Source organism: Bufo bufo, chromosome 9 (assembly GCF_905171765.1).
Source record: "Bufo bufo chromosome 9, aBufBuf1.1, whole genome shotgun sequence".
Lineage (NCBI taxonomy): Eukaryota > Metazoa > Chordata > Amphibia > Anura > Bufonidae > Bufo > Bufo bufo.
Genome location: NC_053397.1, coordinates 57811157 through 57838587, shown reverse-complemented (window position 1 = coordinate 57838587; position 27431 = coordinate 57811157). Strand labels below are relative to the sequence as shown.

General features: G+C 41.9%; 1 protein-coding gene across 2 annotated transcripts in view; it reads left to right on the top strand.

Annotated features, from left to right (window-relative positions):
• LRRC8C (leucine rich repeat containing 8 VRAC subunit C) overlaps positions 1-24099 on the top strand; it is a 101155-nt gene extending 77056 nt beyond the window's left edge. The window contains exons 3-5 of one of the 2 annotated variants that reach the window (XR_005774226.1): positions 997-3453; positions 11089-11091; positions 24089-24099. Coding sequence is in view for 1 of the 2 variants with exons in the window: in XM_040407536.1 (XP_040263470.1) it covers positions 997-3261 (2265 nt within the window). In the remaining variant the exon portion in view is untranslated. Of the gene's footprint in view, positions 1-996; positions 3825-11088; positions 11092-24088 lie in introns of those variants that run through there. The other variant, XM_040407536.1, reaches the window with a different exon arrangement.
• Positions 24100-27431: the final 3332 nt, after the last annotated feature.

Below are 27431 nucleotides of genomic sequence, written 5' to 3'. Positions count from 1 at the left end.
TGATAATAGTAGCTGTTGAATTGGGATGACAGTATGAGAGCTCTATAGTTCTCTTTATAGGCCTAGATAAAGATGCCAACAGAATAGTATTGCAGGGATTAGTGTAATGTGTGATCCTCTAATTAAGTCCCACCCACCCCGGCCACAGTGATGGCCTGACTGAGAGAGTTAAGCAACACTGTCTACTTTGCTAAACGTCCAAACAAAGAAGAAGTTTAAGAACCAGGACAGGGAGTAGATTACATAGAGTAACTTCAAAAAATATATCTACAAAAACACCTGTTAAAAATACATAAAATTATCACATATAGGTTTTTAATATGTCATAATTTTTTTTATGGAAATTCCCATTTAAAGCTGATATTTAACAAATTCTGACAAAGTGATATTCAGATATTTAGATGATCATGACCATGGGAGTAACTACAGCTATAGTAGATTAAAGTCAGTTGCTGTGTGAAATGTGGGTCCACACCTCACATATGCAGGAATGTTATTCAGCTTTGTGAGTGCAAACAAGCTGCCGTCTTTTTGATATTTGGCACATATATATCCAGAATTATGCTACTTTCTGCCTTGTTACAGTTAATATCTGCCGACCAAGCAAATAAACACAGGCTTAATTATGCTTATACGTAATGACTAACCTACAAAATGGTATAAACAGCCAAACAAACCTCAAAAGGTTAAAAAAATATATATATTTTTAAATACATTGCCTACTGTCATATATTTTTTACCCTTCTGTGGTTGATATGGCCATTTAACAACAATAATTGATTTTCAACATGGTGTTAGATCCATTTAGACTTTTCTTTGAAGCCCTTCTAGTTACGCCACCGATCACAGCCAGGCCACTGTTTTCTCAAAATATTGGCTATAACCCTTACATAGAAATTACATTAGTTCTTGAGATCAACCTCAGAAAGTGCATTATAATTTGATTATGAGTAGTTTTATTTTGGAAATAATTAATTCTTTCTTCTTTATGTTTAGGTAATGCAAGATAAGATTATCTGTCTGCCAAAGAGAATATATCCTGCTCAGAACACTTCTATTTATAATGCATCTGGTGCCACTACCAATATGCCTCTTCCGACTCCCAAGCCAACAGCTCCTTCTGGGACAGTGGAAATGAGGGGATTAAAGACAGACTTGGATCTCCAGCAATACAGTTTCATTAATCAGATGTGTTATGAGCGTGCCCTTCATTGGTATGCAAAGTATTTCCCTTACCTAGTTCTCATCCACACTTTAATTTTTATGGTTTGCAGCAACTTTTGGTTTAAATTTCCCGGATCAAGTTCAAAAATTGAGCATTTTATTTCCATATTGGGGAAGTGTTTTGAATCACCCTGGACAACTAGAGCTTTGTCAGAAGTATCTGGTGAGGAGCCAGAAGAGAAGGACAACCGGAAAAATGCTCTGAGCAAAACAATTGCTACCCCTTCTGCTGTGGAGAGCCCACTTGTGAAGACCCAGTCGCTAAAATCCATACCTGAGAAGTTTGTGGTTGATAAAACGACAGCAGGAGCCCTGGATAAAAAGGAAGGAGAACAAGCTAAAGCCTTATTTGAGAAAGTTAAAAAATTTCGACTGCATGTTGAGGAAGGAGATCTTCTTCATGCCATGTATGTGCGTCAAACCATACTGAAAGTTCTTAAATTCCTCATTATTATTTGCTACAATAGTGCACTTGTTTCCAAAGTACAGTTTACTGTGGACTGTAATGTTGACATACAAGATATGACGGGATATAAGAACTTTTCCTGTAACCACACAATGGCGCACTTGTTTTCAAAATTGTCCTTTTGTTACTTGTGTTTTGTTGGAGTCTATGGACTTACGTGCCTTTATACTCTCTACTGGTTGTTCTACCGGTCCTTGAAGGAATATTCTTTTGAGTATGTTCGTCAAGAAACTGGCATTGATGATATTCCAGATGTGAAAAATGATTTTGCCTTCATGTTTCACATGATAGACCAATATGACCCACTCTACTCAAAAAGGTTTGCAGTTTTCTTATCAGAAGTCAGTGAAAATAAATTGAAGCAATTAAACTTAAATAATGAATGGACAGTGGATAAGCTGAGGCAGAGGTTACTAACAAATGCTTACAACCGCTTGGAGATACAATTATTTATGCTCTCCGGTCTTCCAGATACTGTCTTTGAGATAACCGAGCTGCAGTCTTTAAAGCTGGAAATTATTAATAATGTCATGATACCAGCAACAATTGCTCAGCTTGATAACCTTCAAGAATTGTCCTTGTCTCAGTGCTCTGTAAAAATTCATACAGCAGCCCTGGCTTTTTTAAAAGAGAATCTGAAGATATTGAGAGTAAAGTTTGACGATGTTCGAGAACTTCCACCATGGATGTACAGTTTGAGGAACCTAGAGGAACTGTACTTGATAGGCTCTTTAAGCCATGATATATCCAAAAATATAAACCTTGAGTCTTTCCGGGAGCTGAAGAGTCTTAAGATACTGTTTATCAAGAGTAATTTATCTAAAATCCCTCAAGGAGCAGTTGATGTTTCTGGTCATCTTCAGAAATTATGTATCCATAATGATGGATCCAAGCTGGTAATGCTAAACAATCTAAAGAAAATGATCAACTTGACAGAGCTGGAGCTTATACACTGTGACTTGGAGCGCATACCTCATGCAATTTTTAGTCTTATAGCTCTTCAAGAACTAGATCTGAAAGAAAATAATCTTAAATCCATTGAAGAAATACTTAGTTTTCAACATTTGCGTAAACTCACAATCTTAAAGCTGTGGTACAACAGCATTACCTATATTCCAGAACACATAAAGAAACTTACAAGTTTGGAACGACTGTACTTCAGCCACAACAAGATAGAGGTGCTTCCATCTCACCTGTTCTTATGCCACAAACTTCGATATTTAGACTTGTCTTATAATGATATTAGATTCATTCCTCCTGAGATCGGAGTTCTCCAAAGTATACAATATTTTTCAATTTCTTGCAACAAAGTAGAAAGTGTGCCAGATGAACTGTATTTCTGCAAGAAATTAAAAACCTTAAAAATCGGGAAGAATAACCTATGTACTCTTTCACCAAAAATTGGGAATTTAGTATTCCTATCTTACCTGGATATTAAGGGTAATCATTTTGAAACTTTGCCACCAGAACTTGGAGATTGTAGGGCCTTGAAGAGAGTTGGACTTGTTGTAGAAGACACTTTATTTGAGACACTTCCATCCGATATTAGAGAACAAATGAAATCTGAATAGGACAAAACGACCTGATGTCAGGGCCTATTATAGGACTGAAAGGGAAATCAAGAACAGTACTGTTGTGAAGACAGAGGGAATGATTCTCTGTTACTGGACCTAATATTTTGTCTTGTCATGGCCCACTTATACTGGGCATCATTTTAGTGTACATGTTGCTGGTCACTATTTTTCAGCACTATAGTGTTGACTGTTGAGTGTTGGCATTAAAACAATCTATTGCAGGGCAATGTAACTTTTTGTGGGACCTTTGTAAACTTTTATTTGAGGTTAGAAATGCTCAGGTACTGTCTGTAGATCTGAGAAACATTTATATTTTGTTTAAAAAAAAAATTTTGTGTTACAGTTACTTTGTCGGTTCTTTTATGACTGTTCCAGGGACCAAGCTATCACGAATTAGCTCATCAAGTATACCTGTTTTGTATAAATAACTTAAATGACTATACAGTGTTTCGTGAATGTTAGTTTGTGCCTTATTTTATCACATAATGAGAAAAAAAATGCGTTTCAGACTTTTTTTATTCTAGAATTCGATGCACTATAAAGATGATTTTGAACATGGAGGAGTTAATTTTTATTTCTGCATATTCATCGTGAAAACCTTTATATTTTCTATGGTGATAAATTATTAGTGAATTAGAAGGAGCTCCATGAAACAAATGGACATGACACCCTCAATTATCATCCCAAGACACACTTGGTCAATAATATACAGGGTGAGCCATTTATATGGATACACCTTAATAAAATGGGAATGGTTGGTGATATTAACTTCCTGTTTGTGGCACATTAGTATATGTGAGGGGGGAAACTTTTCAAGATGGGTGGTGACCATGGCGGCCATTTTGAAGTTGGCCATTTTGAATCCAACTTTTGTTTTTTCAATAGAATGAGGGTCATGTGACACATCAAACTTGTTGGGAATTTCACAAGAAAAACAATGGTGTGCTTGGTTTTAACGTAACTTTATTCTTTCATGAGTTATTTACAAGTTTCTGACCACTTATACAATGTGTTCAATGTGCTGCCCATTGTGTTGGATTGTCAATGCAACCCTCTTCTCCCACTCTTCACACACTGATAGCAACACCGCAGGAGAAATGCTAGCACAGGCTTACAGTATCCGTAGTTTCAGGTGCTGCACATCTCGTATCATCTGAAGGCAATTGTCTATGCTGTGAAGATACGAGATGTGCAGCACCTGAAACTACAGATACTGGAAGTCTGTGCTAGCATTTCTCCTGCGGTGTTGCTATCAGTGTGTGAAGAGTGGGAGAAGAGGGTTGCATTGACAATCCAACACAATGGGCAGCACATTGAACACATTTTATAAGTGGTCAAAAACTTGTAAATAACTCATGAAAGAATAAAGTTACGTTAAAACCAAGCACACCATTGTTTTTCTTGTGAAATTGCCAATAAGTTTGATGTGTCACCTGACCCTCTTCCTATTCATAAAACTAAAGTTGGATTCAAAATGGCCGACTTCAAAATGGCCGCCATGGTCACCACCCATCTTGAAAAGTTCCCCTCCCTCGCATATACTAATGTGCCACAAACAGGAAGTTAATATTACCAACCATTCCCATTTTATTAAGGTGTATCCATATAAATGGCCCACCCTGTACATCAGTGTTTTCCAAAAAGTGGCCAAGATTGGCTCTGCCTACACTGCACTGGATCAATAAAGAAGAGCTTTATTTTTTTATTTGATCTCTTAAAAGACAGTAAATTAACCCCATAGTGACCACCAATACGCCTTTTTACAGCGGTCCCTAAAGGGCCTTAAGCTCACAGCGGCCTGGTCAAAGTTCTGCACTGATCCATTGTGCAGCGGAGAGTGGGGGCTCGACTCTTACATGCTCTAATAGCCCAGACCAGCAGGAGTGCCGATCGGGGCTGTTTAACTCCCTTTCATGGCGCCACCGCATGTAAGCGGTGACAGAGGAAGCGTATTCCCACTCTCTCCCATCGGCACCCCTCAAATGCAATCGCGGGGTGCCAATATGTGTAAAGGCTGACTGGGGCCTGGTATAGGTAATGTTTTTTTTTGCTGGTCAATGTCAGTATGGGATAATGCATTGTATTTTAAAAGCAATCAAAGTAAAAACATTAATTCAAATGAAAAAAATATGTTTTTTCCCCTGGAAATATGTTTTGCAATAAAAAAATGGCAAAAATAAAATCTCCACCACGTTTGGTATCACCATGTCTATAATGACCCATATTATACAAATATCATGTAAATTATCCCCTACGGTGAATGCCAATAAAAAAAATGGCAGAATTTACTAATTTATTCGTAGTCGCCACCAAAAAAGTTAACAACAAGCGATCAAAAAGCATAATTTATCCCAAAATGATACCAATGAAAACTGCAAGACAAAAATCAAGAAAGATGTAACACAATAGTGGATAGCTCACCACCTCTCCCAAACGGAACTGGTGCTCTAGCCTAAAAACTGATCACCCAGTCAGTGAGAAGAATAATATAGTAAAAAAGTGTAAGGCTGGCACTCAAATATGTGATTCTATTGAAAAGTGGCAATTTATTTCAACATTAAATTAAAACCAGCATAACATCCACAGTAAAAGGACATAAAAATACAATCACTAAAAATAAAATACAAAAAAAATGTATAAGAATATAAAAACCGCAGGATAAATACACACTGTTGGTGATCACTATTATGATCAATGTAGTGTTGGAGATGTCCCTTAGAAGACTCAAAATGTATATATCCCCTAGTTGGATCTGCAGGGAAATCCTTTAGAACAGTCACTCTATCATATATAATTGTGTCCTCCTTGGAATAATTCCCCAATTTGGGACAGAGGGTATTCCGGAATCGGCACTATGGCCGGATGGTAATATCGATTCAAGGAGAAGGTATAAAATTCCAACTGATATTAGTACACCGGAATGTTAGTATAAGGCTGCAGGTGAGGAGTAAAGCGGAACCGTTTCTCTTACCCTTCTGATTAGGGGCCGGTAGCTAGAAAATTTCTTTCTCTTGCCGCTACTCACCACACTGCGCCGGCTTCTTCTCACGCTGTTTGGCGTCCTCGCTCGAGACTACCGTACTACGTGATGGTTGTCTCGCGGGATTTGCCTGTCAGTTTGTTCAGTCCTATTGCTCCTTGGAGTAATTTTGAATCAAGATTCAGTGGAGCGCTCCAGCATTCGAAAAGTTTGCAAACTTTCTTAGTGACTCCGGATCCTTCTTTGTGGGGGTGAAGATAAGAAAGTTATGCATCTTGGGAAGCAGTGATGCAAAACTATTATTGTAAAAAGTTGTAAAACGTAAATAAAAAAACTAAGTATTTGGTATCGCTGTAATCGTACTGACCCAGATGTTAAAGGTCCTGCTTCGTACAGTATTAGAATGAAGTTTTATGCAATCGACTTCGGATGTCTCATCCGAAGTCAATTCATTCATCCCTAGTCTTGATATCCCCTGTGCTGCCAGAGGATGCACCCAATTTACGATGAGGTGCAGACCTGGTCATAAATTAGGCACATCTAGCAGTCTGTGCGCCGAAACAGAAATCTACGACAGTTCAGACAAGCAGAGGTGTAGTATAAACTTAAACAGTTAAGTATATTACAAAGTTTTAAATTTTACTTTTTCTAATAGGTTTCAGGCATTTGGGGAAATGCTTGAATATTGAACAAAGAAAAAACTTGGGGTGCTGCCAGTACAATTGAAAAATTTTATTTAAAAAATTATAAAAAATATAAGATACAGGCACTTGATATGCAGATATACACAGTGCAAGATTTTAAAGGAGCAGACACATGGAAGTTAGCAGATAGCTGGAACATATAAATAAACGAGCGACTGGCTTGATCCCAAACTAAGGAGCTTATAGGTGAGCCCTATAAAACCCTAAGAGCTCTCCCTGACTGCTATGCACATGCAAGGGTCTGTATGGTAGACGATTGCATGCCCGCGTACCTAATACTGTATGACACCTGAAAACCCTATAATAGTGAGGGGACACGACCACCGGCTCCCTGCACTTAATACGGACGGAGTCAGGGTCACCTAGAATCAAGCCAGCAAGGAAACACAATAAAGTAAATGACTTATCTGTACAAACAGCAGAAGCAGCCTCCAGCAGTGAACACCTCATCCAGGAAGTAGTATAAACCGCAAAGTGAGGCAGTATGGGAGGGATTATAAAGGAAGACGATTAGTCGAAATAAGTGACACCTGGCAGAAGGAAAGGAGATGAGAAAGTGAAACCAAAACAAAGAACATCATACAAGAGGTAGAGAAAAACGTCTGCCAGATCTTCTCACAGAACTGGCGGTGACAATAACACAATAAAAACTATAAGACAAGTGTTCCTGCAGAAAAACTCAGAGGTCAGATCCCTTTTAACCTCAGCACAGGGCACAGAGCATGCCTAGAAAACTGTCCCTTAGAAGTCAATCAGTGAGCTCCTGTCTCATTTATCCTATAAATAGGTGATAATTGTTGATTGTGGTAATACCACTTTAATTCTAAGTTAATATGTTATACAATAATTAAAGATCACATCTGAGAAATCAAGTGCCAATGAATGCTGCTATATTATATTGCTCTTGAATGCAATATATTCATATGTGTGACTTTATTTTTTCCAATTTCGTCACTGTCATTTATTTACTGTTTAGGCAAAATATACATATATAGCTGTTTTTGTCATATTGCATTATTTAAAGGGGGTTATCTAGGACTTAAACATGAACATGGGGGTCCACAATGGGACTTGAATGGGTGAACTGCTGCCTCTGTATAAACATTGAAGGGAATACGGCACTTCCATGAGCAATGTTGGGACCCCACCAGTCCAACATTATGTCCTGGGGAACTCCTTTGAAGAGGACCTGTTGTAATGTAACATGAATTCAAAAGATTTGAGAATAAATAAGGTTATGCAGGCTAAGTGAATAAATATATTTACTAAGTGTGAATAAATATACGATAACACAAGCAAATCACATACAGAATAATAAAAAGTAAATATCACTAGACTAAAAAATGGTGTAGGGTTCTGGTCGGCCATGCTATAACACATGGCTGTCTACCATGTTACAACACTTGACCAACACCCCAGGGTGTACACGAGATAGAGCAAATCAATACTTACATCTTACCTAGGATTAAGTTCCAGGTGGAATCGCAATTCATTGTTGTTGTTTTTTATCAGATAATTTTTTATTAACAAGTTTTCAATATACAGAAACAATAAAGAGAAACCCATAAAGAAGATAAAGGGATGAGTACATGCAACCCCATTGGACATTCAGAAAGATATCAAGACATTTTCCATAATTGACATCCAATTTTCAATAATGAAAGCACACGATACAGAAATATACCCTTTCAAATGTAACATAGAATGTTATTTAATAAACCCCCCTCCCCCCAGTGATGAGACGGATACCATACCACTTACATAGGTATAATGTATCAGAGCGCTGAGGAATATATAGCCGACACCCTAAGTATGAGCTTGTCCGCTACCCTTTCAATGATAACCTAGTCTCTCAATTCCTCCACTCCAGGCCACCCGCCATAATTATCCTTCCCAGTCCCGGTCTCGTATATGCATACTCCAAAACCACACGTATCTCTGAAACCACCCCTCAACACAGCCAATATAATCATAAGCCATGTTGTGTCGCAGTGGTCCTATAAGATGCCCACTTGTCCCAGATTTTGGTAAACTTGGCCAAACACTGCCTTTTAATATATACTCCTTTATCCAGGCGAAGGATCTCGTCTATTCTGTTCAAAAACTCAACCCTGGAGGGGGGCTGGGGTCTAAGCCAGTATTTAGCAATCAACTTCTTGGCCTGGAAGAGCAGACGCTGCACACCCAGGCGTGAGTTACAGTCTGTAATGTCCAACATTCCCAATACACACGTCCTCGAACCAGACGGGACCACAATGTGATATGTCTCTTTAATACAAGTTAACACGCCTGTCCAGAAATTCCGAAGCTCCATACACTCCCAAAACATGTGCATCAGGGATACAGGACTCTCCCCACATCTGGGGCAGGAAGCATCGTTCCTAACCCCGATCTTGAACAGAAAGGATGGAGTCCGGTATACACGATGAACAAGAAATAATTGGGACATATGCTGGCCCTCGCAAACTGATAACTGAGGTGACTACTGCTTTCCATTGATCCTCTGAAATAGAACCAACCTCCCCCTCACATTTTTGTTTGACCATCAAGGGGTCATGCTTCACAGATTTCACAAACAGGCTCCTGTATATGGATGATATTAATCCACTCGAGGAGCCGCATGTGAGAATCTGTTGCAACAATGGGACTACTGTACATGTAAGTGACATGTAAGCGACCTTGCCTGAGCTTAGCATGCATGTCTTAATTGCAAAAATTTATAAAAGGCCGTATGACAAAGAGAAAACTCATTCCTGAATTGTTCGAATGATTTGAACACACCATCTCTTTACAGCTGATACAAGAACACCACACCCTTCCGTTCCTAAGGGGAGAACCCCTCTGGTCAAAATATTTCAGGCAACTGAGGATTCCTCCATAGAGGGGTGACCTGAGTGAAGTCACAACACTTATGCCAAACCTTATATATCAAATTAAGTGTAGGATATCCCACCAACTTGTCAGAGAGACCACTATGCTTTAGTAGGGCTATAGGGGATTCATTTTCTATAATGTGTTGTCCCCAGGAGTCCTCCCCCAAAGCCTAAATTGCTGCATTTGTGAGGAAATAAAATATAGCCATGGATTAGGAATAGAGAGACCCCCTGCATCTTTCCCTCTTTGTAAAATATCCAAATCAAGCTTCTAAACAACCTTTGTATTGTAAAAAAAAAATCAGTTGTGGAATCCAAACAGGGGAGTTATGTAGGACATACAGTACACAAGTTTCGGCATAAGTATGATTTTTAGGAGGTTACTTCTACCTGTTTCAGACATTAGTAGTTTACACCACGCATTGATTTTTTCAGACATGTTGTTCAGGAGTGGATCTATATTATTTTTCACGTAGTGCCCAATATTTGATGAAACCAGGATTCCCAAATACTTGAAGTTGTGAGCAACCTGCAGCTGAGTGGACAAGAGGGAGAGACCAACGGGGGCCGGCTCTAGTGGGAACAGAATGGACTTGTCCAAGTTTATACAAAGCCCAGACCAGTCTCCAAAGTCTTGTATAAGACATTATGGGGCCCAACAACCCTCCCACATCTCCCACGTGAATGAGCATGTCGTCCACATATAGGGACACCTGTTCCTCTCTGGCTCCCATGGGGAACCCAACAATTCTTTTGGATGAGCGAAGTAGGCATGCACGTGGCTCAATTGTAATGGCAAAAAGAAGAGGGGATAGCGGGCATCCCTGACGTGTACCCCTACCCAACTCAAAGACTTCCGATGTACCACCATTAGCTCTGTTCCTAGCCTTGGAGCTGCATTATATCAGTTGAACCCAAGAGATAAAGGTATTTCTGAATCCCATGACTCTTTATACCTCCCATAGGTAGTGCCACTCAACACTATTAAAGGCTTTAGCAGCATCAAGGGATAATATGGCCCGACTTCCTGCCGATTCTGACTACCTCTGAATGTTAAGAAATAACCGTCTAAGGTTAACTGAGGTAGATTTATCAGGCATAAAACCAGCTTGATCACTATGTATAATGGTTGAGATAACTGCTTGTAATCTGTTCGCCAGGATCTTAACATCAGATGTTAGCAGGGAGATCGGTCTATACGAATCGGGGATAGTCGGGTCTTTCCCAGGTTCTGGCAATACCACTATTATTGCCTCCTTCATAGAAGCAGGTAGTTCTCCTTTTTGAAGAGAGTCATTAAACACAGATATCAACTGTGGTAGTAATAGAGTGCTATATTTTTTAAAGAACTCCGCCGGTAGGCCATCTAGCTAGGGAGCGGAATCCCAATTGATTGTTAGTGCAGACCATAGTTATTCCCATCAGCCCCTGCTCCAGTGTGCATCACACATGTCTCTGAGATCACTCAGGAATGTGGTCTTATCAGCACAGTGGGGGATGGGTACTACATTACAAAGCACATCATCACATAGAATAGTAATAGGAAAAGGGAACAGAATTAAATACCCTTACAATACACCTGTCATTACTGCTGACATGTCTGTTAAAATACTTGTATTCCACATGAAATTACAATTCTGGAGCATCTTTTCTTATAGTTATGTGTTGTGCCTTTCTTCTCTTTTTACTACTAGAGGTTTATACAGGGAGTGCAGAATTATTAGGCAAGTTGTATTTTTGAGGATTAATTTTATTATTGAACAACAACCATGTTCTCAATGAACCCAAAAAACTCATTAATATCAAAGCTGAATATTTTTGGAAGTCGTTTTTAGTTTGTTTTTAGTTTTAGCTATTTTAGGGGGATATCTGTGTGTGCAGGTGACTATTACTGTGCATAATTATTAGGCAACTTAACAAAAAACAAATATATACCCATTTCAATTATTTATTTTTACCAGTGAAACCAATATAACATCTCAACATTCACAAATATACATTTCTGACATTCAAAAACAAAACAAAAACAAATCAGTGACCAATATAGCCACCTTTCTTTGCAAGGACACTCAAAAGCCTGCCATTCATGGATTCTGTCAGTGTTTTGATCTGTTCACCATCAACATTGCGTGCAGCAGCAACCACAGCCTCCCAGACACTGTTCAGAGAGGTGTACTGTTTTCCCTCCTTGTAAATCTCACATTTGATGATGGACCACAGGTTCTCAATGGGGTTCAGATCAGGTGAACAAGGAGGCCATGTCATTAGATTTTCTTCTTTTATACCCTTTCTTGCCAGCCACGCTGTGGAGTACTTGGACGCGTGTGATGGAGCATTGTCCTGCATGAAAATCATGTTTTTCTTGAAGGATGCAGACTTCTTCCTGTACCACTGCTTGAAGAAGGTGTCTTCCAGAAACTGGCAGTAGGACTGGGAGTTGAGCTTGACTCCATCCTCAACCCGAAAAGGCCCCACAAGCTCATCTTTGATGATACCAGCCCAAACCAGTACTCCACCTCCACCTTGCTGGCATCTGAGTCGGACTGGAGCTCTCTGCCCTTTACCAATCCAGCCACGGGCCCATCCATCTGGCCCATCAAGACTCACTCTCATTTCATCAGTCCATAAAACCTTAGAAAAATCAGTCTTGAGATATTTCTTGGCCCAGTCTTGACGTTTCAGCTTGTGTGTCTTGTTCAGTGGTGGTCGTCTTTCAGCCTTTCTTACCTTGGCCATGTCTCTGAGTATTGCACACCTTGTGCTTTTGGGCACTTCAGTGATGTTGCAGCTCTGAAATATGGCCAAACTGGTGGCAAGTGGCATCTTGGCAGCTGCACGCTTGACTTTTCTCAGTTCATGGGCAGTTATTTTGCGCCTTGGTTTTTCCACACGCTTCTTGCGACCCTGTTGACTATTTTGAATGAATCGCTTGATTGTTCGATGATCATGCTTCAGAAGCTTTGCAATTTTAAGAGTGCTGCATCCCTCTGCAAGATATCTCACTATTTTTGACTTTTCTGAGCCTGTCAAGTCCTTCTTTTGACCCATTTTGCCAAAGGAAAGGAAGTTGCCTAATAATTATGCACACCTAATATAGGGTGTTGATGTCATTAGACCACACCCCTTCTCATTACAGAGATGCACATCACCTAATAGGCTTAATTGGTAGTAGGCTTTCGAGCCTATACAGCTTGGAGTAAGACAACATGTATAAAGAGGATGATGTGGTCAAAATACTCATTTGCCTAATAATTCTGCACTCCCTGTAAATACATTGGCAACTGGGTGTTACTAGTTTGCAGTGTGTTTCTGCAGAGTCTGACACTCTCCAACCAGTACTAGCAGTGGAAGACTGTGCAGGGACACGCCCCCTTTGACAAGGGAAATAGTAGTGTGTCTAAAACTGTGTATGGGGCCCTGACACATATGGATGGTGACTGCACCTCTGCTAATAAATTTGCATCGGCAGAAAAGTCTTACATTTTTTACGCCAGGATTGGAATTGGACCACCGCTGACTGACAAAGAATTACCTTCCCAAATGAGTCACGTTTTCTGCTTCATCGAATGGATGGACGTTGGTGTGTCAGGTGAGAAACATCAAAGAACAAAAACCCTGCAACCATTGCTGGAAGAACACAAGCTGGTGGTGGCAGCTAAGTTTTTCATGGCATTCTCTGGGCCTACTCATCCATGTGGAAGATGCTCTCCACTGATTTGGGTATGAATCCATGCAGAACACGTACATCCATACATGCTGATTGTCTTGGCTATTTTAAGCAACCCCATAGAGCTGAATGGAGTAGCAGTGCACATGCATGTCTACTGCTCCATTTACACAAGCTCCCATTATCAGGATAGGGCATAAGATGGTTTAATGGGACAGACCATTTAAAGAGGTCCTCTAGTTTCTCCTGACATGTCTGTTTTAGCAACTACTTGCATCCCCCTTGTCATAACAAGTCTGGAGCATCTATTCTTATTATTCTTAGATGTGCCATTATTCCTGCTAGAAGTTATAAGTTAATAGCAGTTTGTGATAAAGGTCCAGATGGGTGTTACCATTAAAAAAAAAATATTATTGACAGCTGACTCAAAGGGATCAAGAGAGACCAGTGAGGGGCACCAAGGGATCAGGCAAAACCAAAGGGAACGGCAGACAGCAACCATGATATGATAAACAGTCCAAAGTTCAGGGCAGGCAGCAGAGGATGAAATCCAGTAATCAGACAGAGGTTGAGCACAGGCAAACAGAACTGTAGCACACCTTAGCAGGAACTAGCAAGCTAGGAAACCTGTTCTTCTGCAGACGTTGTAGCACCATATTTACATGCTTCCGAAGACTATAATGTCATCCAGATATTGTCACCGCCGGCCCTGGGAGAGATCTTAGAAGTTCTAATAGACGGAAGACTCAGGAGTCTATCTGACAGATCTCTCTTGTTTTCATTGTTGCTGACAGGTTTCCACCCCTTCGCAGATGCTGCTCATTATCAGTCAGGTGGCTCCTTATATGTTCCGCCTCTCACTTGCTTCCTTGTGACTGATAGCTCTTCTGTGGAGTGCTCTGCTTGTGTGGTGGTTCTCCTGTTCCAGTTACATTTCAAGCTAAGTCCTTTCCATTTTCTTGGTGTGTCTGTCCTGACTAGGCCTCAGGGAGACACTGGCTCCTTCAGTTTGGAAGGAGCCGGTTGCCTCTTTCCCTGTTCCCTAAGCTGAGGGTTTGGTGCAGTGTTTCAGCAGTCTCAGGTTCCTGTGCATGTGCATTTCTACTATTGAGATTTGCACATGTTGTTAGCAGCTTAGGGTGAGTATCAGGGAATGCTAGGAGGTGACCTCTTTACTCCCTAGGTTTGAGGCCTAGTCTGTTGTTTTGTTGTGGTTCCCTTTGGTTGTCTTTCCTCCCCCGTACTTCCCGTGACAGATATACCACTACAAACATAGAGTGGATCACAGAACATGTTGTTTAAAAACCACTTGAGCATTGAGATACCTGTAGTGGCCATCACGAGTGTTGAATGCCGTCTCCCATATTGGTACTTGCCAGGCCTTAAGCTGTGTAATGTCTTATCTGATACGGGGCAGCACATTACCAGGAATTTCCAGCAAGTCTCCCATGCTGATACCTGCCTTACTACCCAAAGGGAGTCTGCCATAGGGTGAAGACAGAAGGTATGTGCGCACTGGCCCTTAAAGAGGGCAAATTAATCTGCCTTACGTTATGGCCACACGGAGCGGCCGTGCTTTGGATGGGTTGCGGCCATGCAGCAGCACCTTTACTGCACCTTTAGACAGGGGCTGTTGCTGGTATGGGGTTTGGCTGGTTAGGCAGGGGCTCAATATGCTGGCATACCCACTTCTCCAGCGCTCTCCTGTCGTATAGGTGGGAGCTCTTTTTGTGCCATCTGCTTTTCCTCCTTTTCCACATGATCTAATATCAATGAGAATATATCATCAGGAACATCCAGCTCCTCCTCTCTCTGCTTCTTGCTGACTTTTCTAGGATATGGAGACTTTAAAGGATAATTTGGAAGAAGTAAAGCCAGCAAAAGATGAGGATGGTCATCATTAAGATCTGTCCCTCCAAAAGGGTGCAGACTGGATGGTATTGGTTGACTCACTAGCACTGAAATAATAAAGGCTTCCATCTTTGTTATTGGTAAATTGGCGAATTTCAACACTGAGAGGCGTTGACAATTTGGAAAAGAGTTTGCTGCTCACTGAGCAAGCACTCTATGTGGTAGATGTGGGGGAGGGTGGTAGCGAGGAGGCTCAGGAAAGTGAGGTAGCTAGCTGGGTAACAGTTAAAAAACGGGGTAGAGGGGAGAGTGCCTGGGAGGCTAGCCCTGATCTGACACACCCCAACAAGTTTGCACGTTTGGCAGATGAGGGGGATGTCAGTCCAGGGAGAGCACTGCTGCAGCCAGACACTTCCTCTGCCAGTCAGTGGAATGTCAGCTCCGGTAAGCAGGGGACCAGAAGAACAGAGCAGGCCAGACAGCTGCTGGTAGTGAGAGACTCAATTATTAGGGGTACAGATAGGGCAATCTGTCACAAAGACCGGGATTGTCGAACGGTGTGTTGTCTTCCTGGTGCTCGAGTTCGACACATCGCGGACAGATTACTGGGAGGTGCTGGAGCAGATCCAGCGGTCATGGTCCATATCGGAACCAATGACAAAGTTAGAGGTAGGTGGAGCGTCCTTAAGAAGGATTTTAGGGATTTAGGTCAAAAGCTTATGGCAAGGACCTCAAAGGTAGTATTTTCTGATATACTATCGGTACCACGAGCCACGCAAGAAAGGCAGCGGGAAATTAGGGAGATTAACAATTGTCTTAAAAACTGGTGTAGGAAGGAGGGGTTTGGGTTCCTGGAGAACTGGGCCGACTTCTCTATCGGCTACAGGCTCTATCGTAGGGACGGGCTGCACCTCAATGGGGAAGGGGCAGCTGTGCTGGGGAGAAAGATGGCTAGAAGGTTGGAGGAGTGTTTAAAATAGGGACTGGGGGAGGGTAATTACATTATAGGAGGGAAGATAGTGCAGATAGAGACCAGGGGCGAGGTAATGGAACTGGGGGAGGAATGGAAGGAGGGACTAGAAAAGTTCAGAAGGAAAGATGTAGGGTAAAAAATATACATAATCCTCTTAATTGTATGTATACTAATGCCAGAAGCCTGACTAATAAAACTGGTGAACTGGAATTAGTGATGTGTGAGGAGGACTATGACATAGTGGGAATAACGGAGACATGGCTGGATGATAGCTATGACTAGGCAGGTAATGTACAGGGTTACAGTCTGTTCAGAAAGGATCGTCAAAACCGGAGAGGGGGAGGGGTCTGCCTTTATGTAAAGTCCTGTCTAAAGCCCACAGTCCGAGAAGATATAAATGAGGGACATGAAAATGTGGAGTCACTGTGGGTAGAAATACATGGAGGCAAAAACAATAATAAATTACTAATAGGAGTTTATTATAAACCACCTAATATACAGTGAGGAACAGAAGTATTTGAACACCCTGCAATTTTGCAAGTTCTCCCACTTAGAAATCATGGAGGGGTCTGAAATTCACATTGTAGGTGCATTCCCACTCTGAGAGACAGGATTTAAAAAAAAAAATCTGGAAATCACATTGTATGATTTTTAAAGAATGTATTTGTCTTGCACTGCTGAACATAAGTATTTGAACACCTGAGAAACAGCAAGAATTCTGGCTCTCAAAGACCTGTTACTGTGCCTTTAAAAAGTCCACCTCTACTCCACTCATTAATCTAACTTAGTAGCACCTGTCTGAGCTCTTTAAAGACACCTGTCCACCCCACAGTCAGTCAGACGCCAACTACTACCATGGGCAAGACCAAAGAGCTGTCAAAAGATACCAGAGACAAAATTGTGGACCTCCACAAAGCTGGAAAGGGCTACGGTGCAATTCCAAAGCAGCTGGTGAAAATAGATCAACTGTTGGAGCAATTGTTAGAAAATGGAAGAGGCTAAAGACGACTGTCAGTCTCCCTCGGACTGGGGCTCCATGCAAGATCTCACCTTGTGGGGTATCACTGATGAAAAGAAAGGTGAGGAATCAGCCCAGAACTCCAAGGGAGGAGCTGGTCAATGACATGAAGAGAGCTGGGACCACAGTTTCAAAGGTTACTGTCGGTAGAACACTACGCCGTCATGGTTTCAAATCATGCATTGCACGGAAGGTTCCCCTGCTCAAGTCATCACATGTCCAGGCCCGTCTGAAGTTTGCCAGTGACCATCTGGATGATCCAGAGGAGGCATGGGAGAAAGTCATGTGGTCAGATGAGACCAAAGTAGAACTTTTTGGTCTAAACTTCACTCGTCGTGTTTGGAGGAAAAAGAAGGATGAGTTGAATCCCAAGAACACCATCCCTACTGTGAAGCATGGACGTGATAACATCATCCTTTGGGGGTGCTTTTCTGCGAAGGGGACAGGACGACTGCACTGTATTAAGGAGAGGATGAATGGGGCCATTTATTGGGAAATTTTGAGCAACAACCTCCTTTCCTCAGTCAGAGCATTGAAGATGGGTCGTGGCTGGGTCTTCCAACATGACAACGACCCGAAGCACACAGCCAGGATAACCAAGATGTGGCTCCATAGGAAGCATATCAAGGTTCTGGAGTGGCCTAGCCAGTCTCCAGACCTAAATTCAATAGAAACTCTGTGTTGCTCAGCGACAACCCCGAAACCTGACAGATCTAGAGGAGATCTGTGTGGAGGAGTGGGCCAAAATCCCTGTTGCAGTGTGTGCAAACCTGGTCAAGAACTACAGGAAATGTTTGACCTCTGTAATTGCAAACAAAGGCTTCTGTACCAAATATTAACACTGATTTTCTCAGGTGTTTAAATACTTATGTTCAGCAGTGCAAGACAAATAAATTCTTTAAAAATCATACAATGTGATTTCCTGATTTTTTTTTATTTTATTCTGTCTCTCAGAGTGGGAACACACCTACAATTTAAATTTCAGACCCCTCCTTGATTTCTAAGTGGGAGAACTTGCAAAATAGTAGGGTGTTCAAATACTTCTGTTCCTCACTGTAACAGCGTCCACATAAAATCTAATTCTAAACAAGATAGACAAGGTGGCAGATCATAATGAGGTGTTTATTACAGGGGACTTCAACTACCCAGATATCGACTGGGAAACTGACACTTGTATATCTCATATAGGAAACAGGTTCTTGGCAATAACCAAAGACAATTACCTTTCCCAACTGGTTCTGGACCCGACTAGAGGGACAGCCATACTGGACATAATATTAACCAATAGACCTGACAGAACAACAGATGTGCAGGTTGGGGGATAAACTTCCAATTATCATTCAAAAGAGTGTTTCTTCAGGGAAGACAACTAAGAGAGGCCATAGGCCTAACTAACTGGGACAAAGTCCTCAAAAATAAAAAATACAGCCACAAAATGGGATATTTTTAAAAGCATCCTAAAATCGAATTGTGAGAAGTACATACCTTATGGGAATAAAAGGTTAAGGAACAAGAAGAAACCAATGTGGAAAATAGAACTGTGAAGAAACAATAAATGACAAAAAAAAGCATTTAAATCACTAAAACAGGAGGGTGGCAAGGAAGCACTGAAAAACTATAAGGAAAAAAATAGAATATGTAAAAAACAAATAAAAGCAACCCAACTAGAGGCAGAGAGATTAATTGCCAAAGAGAACAAAACTGACCCTAAAATGTTCTTCAATTATATAAATGGTAAAAAGTATAAATCTGAAGGTGTCGACCCTTTACAGAGTAAGGATGGGGGAGTTGCAGAGAGCGACGAGGAGAAAGCAAAGCTATTAAATATTTTTTTCTCCACTGTATTCACTGAGGAAAATAAACTGTCAGATGAAATGCAGAATGTAAAAGGTAATTCCCCATTAAAAGTGTCCTGTCTGACCCAGGAAGAAATACAGCGGCGTCTTAAAAAGATTAAAATAGACAAATCGCCAGAACCGGATGGCATACACCCCTTTATCCTAAGAGAATTAAGTAATGTCATAGCCAGACCCTTATTTCTGATAGGATTGGCGCATAGCAAATGTGGTGCCAATATTCAAAAAGGGTCCAAAAACAGAACCCGGAAACTATAGGCCGGTAAGTTTGTTGTGGGTAAACTGTTTGGAGGTTTTCTAAGAGATGTTATCTTGGAGTAAGTCAATGAAAATAAGCAAATAACACCATAATCAGTTTCTATGAGGAGGTAAGTTCTAGACTTGACAGCGGCGAATCAATAGATGTCGTATATCTGGACTTCTCCAAAGCATTTGACACTGTACCGCATAAAAGGTTAGTATATAAAATGAAAATGTCGGACTGGGAGAAAACGTCTGTATGTGGGTAACTAACTGGCTCAGTGATAGAAAACAGAGGGTGGTTATTAACGGTACACACTCAGATTGGGTCACTGTCACTAGTGGAGTACCTCAGGGGTCAGTATTGGGCCCTATTCTCTTCAATATATTTATTAATGATCTTGTAGAAGGCTTGCACAGTAAAACATACATTTTCGCAGATGACACTATACTGTGTAAAGTAATTAACACTGAAGAGGACAGTATACTACTACAGAGGTATCTGGATAGACTGGAGGCTTGGGCAGATAAGTGGCAGATAAGGTTTAACACTGACAAGTGTAAGGTTATGCACATAGGAAGGAATAATGCAAGTCACCCGTATATACTAAATGGTAAAACACTGGGTAACACTGACATGGGAACAGACCTAGGAATTTTAGTGAACAGCAAACTAAGCTGCAAAAAACAGTGTCAGGCAGCTGCTGCCAAGGCCAATAAGATAATGGGTTGCATCAAAAGGGGCATAGATGCCCGTGATGAGAACATTGTCATACCACTTTACAAATCACTCGTCAGACCACACATGGAGGACTGTGTACAGTTCTGGGCTATTGTGAACAAAGCAGACATAGCAGAGCTGGAGAGGCTTCAGAGGAGGGCAACTAAAGTAATAACTGGAATGGGGCAACTACAGTACCCTGAAAGATTATCAACATTAGGGTTATTCATTTTAGAAAAAAGACGACTGAGGGGAGGTCTAATAACCATGTATAAATATATCAGGGGTCAGTACAGAGATATCTCCCATCATCTATTTATCCCCAGGACTGTGACTGATGAGGGGACATCCTCTGCGTCTGGAGGAAAGAAGGTTTGTACACAAACATAGAAGAGGATTCTTTACGGTAAAAGCAGTGAGACTATGGAACTCTCTGCCTGAAGAGGTGGTGATAGTGAGTTCACTAAAAGAGTTCAAGAGGGGCCTGGATGTATTTCTGGAGTGTAATAATATTACAGGCTATAGCTACTAGAGAGGGGTCGTTGATCCAGGGAGTTATTCTGATTGCCTGATTGGAGTCAGGAAGGAAAGTTTTTCCCCTTAAGTGTGGAAAATTGGCTTCTACCTCACAGTTTTTTTTTGCCTTCCTCTGGATCAACTTGCAGGATAACAGGCTGAACTGGATGGACAGATGTCTTTTTTTGGCCTTATAAACTATGTTACTATATTACATCTCTCCCTATGCTCAGCTCACAGGACAATGGTGGAGACCACGCGGGATGAGGGTTTTTATAGGGTTGTGACATCACAGGGGCGGGCTGCACGGCATTATGGGCGATCTTGCATTCCTGGGCTTGTCTCCTCTACACTAAATTTCGCTTTGCAACACGTGTATCCATTATTTTAGGAAAACCTGATTCGTTACCACAAAACGGGAGGAAATTCAGATTTGTTGCGAAACGAAGTTTTCCTAAACTCCGGACCGAATTCCGCTTCACTAGTTACTAGTTACAACGCTGGCTACAAATTTCAAATTGTCATGATCCTTAGTATTGTTGGCAGTGCACAGTTTAATAAAGACTACATGGACCTAATAATAATATTTTTGCAATTGGACACAAGAACACATTGATTTTCTGATTCTTAGTATGTGGTTACATTAGCATTCACTTCCTATTTTAATCGCCCTCACGTGAGAGGAATGTTCACAACAGTTATAGCAGCAGATGACTCTGCCGACACTGTCACAGATAGTCCATGAGGGAATAGAGACAAGTACAAATCCACTGACCTCCTGTTAGGTAGTCACAGTGGCTACCTAATGACAGATTAGGGATTTGAAGTTCTTGTAACTGTGAAGCATGTGCTTGGTGTAAATTTTGATAATATTTTGATGTAATATAGTAACATATGCAGGTTTCTGTAAAGGGGGGGGGTCATGGTTATGAACACAATAAATACAAACCCATATTCATCATTTAGTATATATATATATATATATATATATACTGCGACACACATATACACACTGTGACACATATATATTCACATTGTAACACGCATACACACTGTGACATGTATTTTATGTGACACTGACTAGAATTCAGTTGGCGAAATCAAAATTGTAAACCAATCAGGAATGACACGTAATAGTAGTGCCAGGCCTGTATTATAGATTGGAAACATGGCCCTGGAGCCTCCACCACCTTTAGGACTTAAAAGGGTTGTGCGACAAAAAATATTCTACTGTTACGACCAATGGGTGGGACCCACTGGTCAAACCAGAGAGTGTGGTTTCTCTGTGTCAACCAGTGGATGGCAGCTACTAACCCCTAGGGTGTTATTCAGCACTCTTGCAGGAGACAGGACAGAACGCAGCAAGAGAGAAACTGAACCACTACCTACAGGATTGGCTAATAAGGTTGACAGCTGACTCACAGTGTGAGACAACAGGTAACACTCCAATAGCTCAAACTGCAGTAAGAACAGCAGTTAGGGTGAACTGAGTCCAATAGCAGACACGGTGGTGAGAAGTGGTATTGCAGAGAAGACTGGAGTAAAGGCGTAAGTGTATAAAGAGATATCTGTCAGTCACTGATAGTTGTACAAAGGTGAGGTGTTATAAACCCCTTCTAACCCACGTCAGTTTTCGCCCTTCTGCCCAGGCCATTTTTTGCAAATCTGACATGTGTCACTTTATGTGGTAATAGCTTTGGAACACTTTTATTTATCCAAGACATTCTGAGATTGTTTTCTCGTGACACATTGTACCTCATGATAGTCATAAATTTGAGTCAATATATTTCACCTTTATTTAGGAAAAAATCCCAAATTTACCAAAAATTTTGAAAAATGTGCAATTTTCTAAATTTCTATTTCTCTGCTTTTAAAACAGAAAGTGATACCTTATAAAATATTTATAACTTAACATTCCCCATATGTCTACTTTATGTTGGCATTCAATTTTTTTAGGACGTTAGAAGGCTTAGAATTTTAGAAGCAATTCTTAAAATATTTAAGAAGATTTCCAAATCACACTTTTTAAGGACCAGTTCAGTTCTGAAGTCACTTTGTGGGGCTTAGGGCTCTTTCACACTTGCGTTGTTCTTTTCCGGCATAGAGTTCCGTCGTCGGGGCTCTATGCCGGAAGAATCCTGATCAGGATTATCCCCATGCATTCTGAATGGAGAGAAATCCGTTCAGGATGCATCAGGATGTCTTCAGTTCCGGAACGGAACGTTTTTTGGCCGGAGAAAATACCACAGCATGCTGCGCTTTTTGCTCCGGTCAAAAATCCTGAACACTTGCCCCATTGAAAGGCATTAATCCGGATCCGGTCTTAAGCTAAACGTCGTTTCGGCGCATTACCGGATCCGACGTTTAGCTTTTTCTGAATGGTTACCATGCCTCCCAGGACACTAAAGTCTTGTTTGCCATGGTAAAGTGTAGTGGGGAGCGGGGGAGCAGTATACTTACCGTCCGTGCGGCTCCCGGGGCGCTTCAGAGTGACGTCAGGGCGCCCCACGCGCATGGGTGACGTGATCACATGGATCACGTCATCCATGCGCATGGGGCGCTCTGACGTCATTCTGGAGCGCCCCGGGAGCCGCACGGACTGTAAGTATACTGCTCCCCCGCTCCCCACTACTACTATGGCAGCCAGGACTTTAATAGCATCCTGGCTGCCATAGTAACACTGAACGCATTTTGAAGACGGATCCGTCTTCAAATGCTTTCAGTTCACTTGCATTGTTACGGATCCGGCGGGCACCTCCGGCAAATGGAGTGCACGACGGATCCGGACAACGCAAGTGTGAAAGAGGCCTTACATAGTGGAAACCCCCCATAATCGACCCCATTGTAGAAACTACACCCCTTGAGTTACTCAAAACTGATTTTACAAACTTTGTTAACCCTTAAGGTGTACCAAAGAATCAAAGGAAAATGGAGATGAAATTTCAAAATTTCACTTTTTTGGCAGATTTTCAATTTTAATCAATTTTTTTCTTTAACACATCGAGGTTTAACAGCCAAACAAAACTCAATATTTATTACCCTGATTCTGCATTTTACAGGCTCTCCCAAATACCTACAACTTGTGGTGAGACGGAGGTGGATTGGGGACACTTCCCCACACCTCGGTATGGATGTTTATCATTGAATGTCCCTACATTCCACACCATAAGGAATTTTCCTTTAGTCTAAACCATATTCCCTTCAGTTCATTGAGTCCTCTGATGAGTTCCGGTTTTATGGAACGAAACATGGCATGTAGGGCTTTGTTATAAGGGTTCAAATAGGGATTAGGCCCCGATACAGGGACAGCTTCCGTGCGGGGTCGCCCCTATCGGGGCGGGTGCTCTGTGTCCGCTAGGCAGATGACTTCTATAGCCCCTGACCCTCCTGTTAGGTAGGGTTATACCATTAGGGCATAATATGAGATATATTTACCGCCATGGACCACAAGAGTGCCGGTCACAAGTGTTCTTTTGCCACCACACATTAGGACATCCACAGGGCCGCCATCAGGGGGGTACAGCCGATACCCCAGTAAGGGGCCCGGACCCCGAGGGGGCCCGGCCAGTTCCAATTTCATTTTTTATTTTTTTGTCTGCAGGGGGCCTGGGCAATTGATTGTTCCTGGCCCCGTTGACCGACCCTCCCCCCGCCGCTCCGCTGATTCGGCCGCAGTAAGTAGTGTACAACACACCTTAGCCTAACCTGGAGAGTGGGGACGGTATTCCGGGCCCGGCTGCATTCCCCTTTAAAAGCAGCCGATGCGCAGCGGCACGTGACCTCAGATGCTGTGCGTGCGGCTGGCTGTACCTGTCTGTCGTCGCTGCCTCACGCCGCCGGCGTCATTCAAATTAGCGCTGTGAACTTGAACTTCTGTTCTGGCCTGGCAGTGGCAGAGAGAGTGGCAGCAGACGCAGTACTGTCTGGAGGTAACTTGTGGTCTGAGACTGTGGTGGTCTGGAAGCCTGCCCAGCTGCCCTAGTGCCCTCTCCTCCATCACACACATGATCTTCTTGGACTTGGATGGACCCCCCCCCCCCCCCCAATAATTCATTAGGTCCATAACGTCCATTAGGTTAAATTAGGTAGGTTATTATTTGACTTGTTTCCATCCATAAGGCAAGGGGCTGGGTGGGCTGGCAAGTAGGTGTTAATAACAATACAATAAGTGATGGATCATGCTCTGGAGGATCATCATGGCCCTGGATAATGTTGCTCGGTCTTTGCTCGGGGGTAAAATGCAAAGCTGTTTTCTGGATTATCCCACAGGGCCATGATCCTCCGTCACTTATTGTTATTAACCCCTCCCTTGCCAGCCCCATTTAGCTGTGTGTTTAGCTGCAGTCAGAACACACAGCTAAATGGCGCTGGCAAGGGAGGGGTTAATAGCAATAAGTGATGAAGGATCATGGCCCTGTGGGATAATCCAGAAAACAGCTTTGCATTTTACCCCCGAGCAAAGACCGAGCAACATTATCCAGGGCCATGATGATCCTCCAGACCATGATCCATCACTTATTATTAACCCCTCCCTTGCCAGCCCACCCAGCCCCATTTAGCTGTGTACTGCTTAGAAAAAACAAAAAAAGTTTAGGCCATGAAGGGGTTAATTAAGTGTTGGAGGGGGTGGGGAGTGTTATTATTGTGCATATTGTGTTTGGGATCCTTTTAACAAGTTTGAGAGTGGTTGAGTGTCATCCACAGATCCCCCCATAAGTGTGTCATCCACAGATCCCCCCCATAAAAGTGCGTCATCCACAGATCCCCCCCATAACAGTGCGTCATCCACAGATCCCCCCATAACAGTGCGTCATCCACAGATCCCCCCATAACAGTTTGTCATCCACAGATCCCCCATAACAGTGTGTCATCCACAGATCCCCCCCATGACAGTGCGTCATCCACAGATCCCCCCCATGACAGTGCGTCATCCACAGATCCCCCCCATGACAGTGCGTCATCCACAGATCCCCCCCATGACAGTGCGTCATCCACAGATCCCCCCCATGACAGTGCGTCATCCACAGATCCCCCCATGACAGTGCGTCATCCACAGATTCCCCCCATAACAGTGCGTCATCCACAGATTCCCCCCATAACAGTGCGTCATCCACAGATATCCCCCATAACAGTGCGTCATCCACAGATTCCCCCCATAACAGGCTACTTTCACATTCGCGTTTGGGGCTCCGCTTGTGAGTTCCGTTTGAAGGCTCTCACAAGAGGCCCCGAATGGATCCGTACGGCCCTAATGCATCCTAATGCAAAAAAATAATGAAATTGGGGGTGGAGGGGGGCCGGGAGGCGGAGTCAGGAAAGATTCTAAAGGGGCGGGGTAGGAGGGGGGCCCAGGCCTTGAGCTGTGTAAGGTGCCCCAAAATTTCTGATGGCAGCCCTGGACATCCACGCCATCTGCAGATTTTCCTTCTACCGAAAGTGGTAAGATCCACCCTTTTTCCTTCTATTACACTGTGGAATTAGTAGGTGGCGTTATTTATTGTTGTTTATCTTCTCACTGCAATTTGGTCTATTATTTACGTCTTTTTAAAATACCATAGTAAAAGTTATGTTTTAATTATACCCAGTCCACTTGGTTTTTGATATATAATTTAGAGTGAGACATTATACCTCTGCACGTTCATCCCTAGTGCCAAAGGTATTACTGTTATTTTTGTTTACAGAAACACCCTACATGTGTTCGTAAACTGCTGTACGGGCACACGGCAGGGCGCAGCAGAAAAGGAGCGCCATATGGTTTTTGGAAGGTAGATTTTCCTGGGCTGGTTTTTAGATGTCATGTCACATTTGAAGCCCCCCTGATGCACCCTTACAGTATAAACTCCCAAAAAGTTACCCCATTTTGGAAACTAGGGGATAAGGTGCCAGTTTTATTGGTACTATTTTGGGGTACATATGATTTTTAATTGCTCTATATTGCGTTTTTTGTGAGGCAAGGTAACCAAAAAATGGCTGTTTTGGCAATGTTTTTATTTTTTTATTTTTTATAACATTCATCTGACAGGGTAGATCATGTGCTATTCTTATAGAGCAGGTTGTTACGGATGCAATGATATCATATATGTCTACTTTATTTGTTTCAGTTTTATATAATAAAGCATTTTTGGAAAAAAAATTCTGAACGCCTTATTTTTTTATTTTTCTGCCGATCGTCTTGTCCAGGGGCTTGTTTTTTGCAGGAAGAGTTGACGTTTTTATTGGTACAATTTTTGGGTACATATGATTTTTTGATCATTCATTATTACACTTTATGGGGCAAGGTGACCAAAAAATTGGTTGTTTTGGCACAGTTTTTATTTATTAATTTCTACAGCGTTCACCTGAGGGGTTAGGTCATGTGACATTTCGTTACGGACGTGGCAATACCTAATATGTATACTTTTTCTTATTTATTAAAGTTTTACACAATAATAGCATTTTTCAAACCCCAAAATTTTTGTTTGAGGTTCTCCATAGTCTGAGAGCCATAGCTTTTTTTTTTTTTTACGATTGTCTTAAGTAGGGTCTAATTTTTTTCGGGATGAGATGACAGTTTGATTGGTACAATTTTGGGGGCATGTGCCTTTTTGATCACTTGGTGTTTCACGTTATGTGATGTTAGGTGACAAATAAATTTTGTTTTTGTTTTTATTTTTATTTTTTACGGTGTTCACCTGAGGGGTTAGGTCATGTGAAATTTTTATAGAGTTGGTTGTTATGGACGCGGTGATACCTAATATGTATATTTTTTTCATTTATTTCACTTTAAGG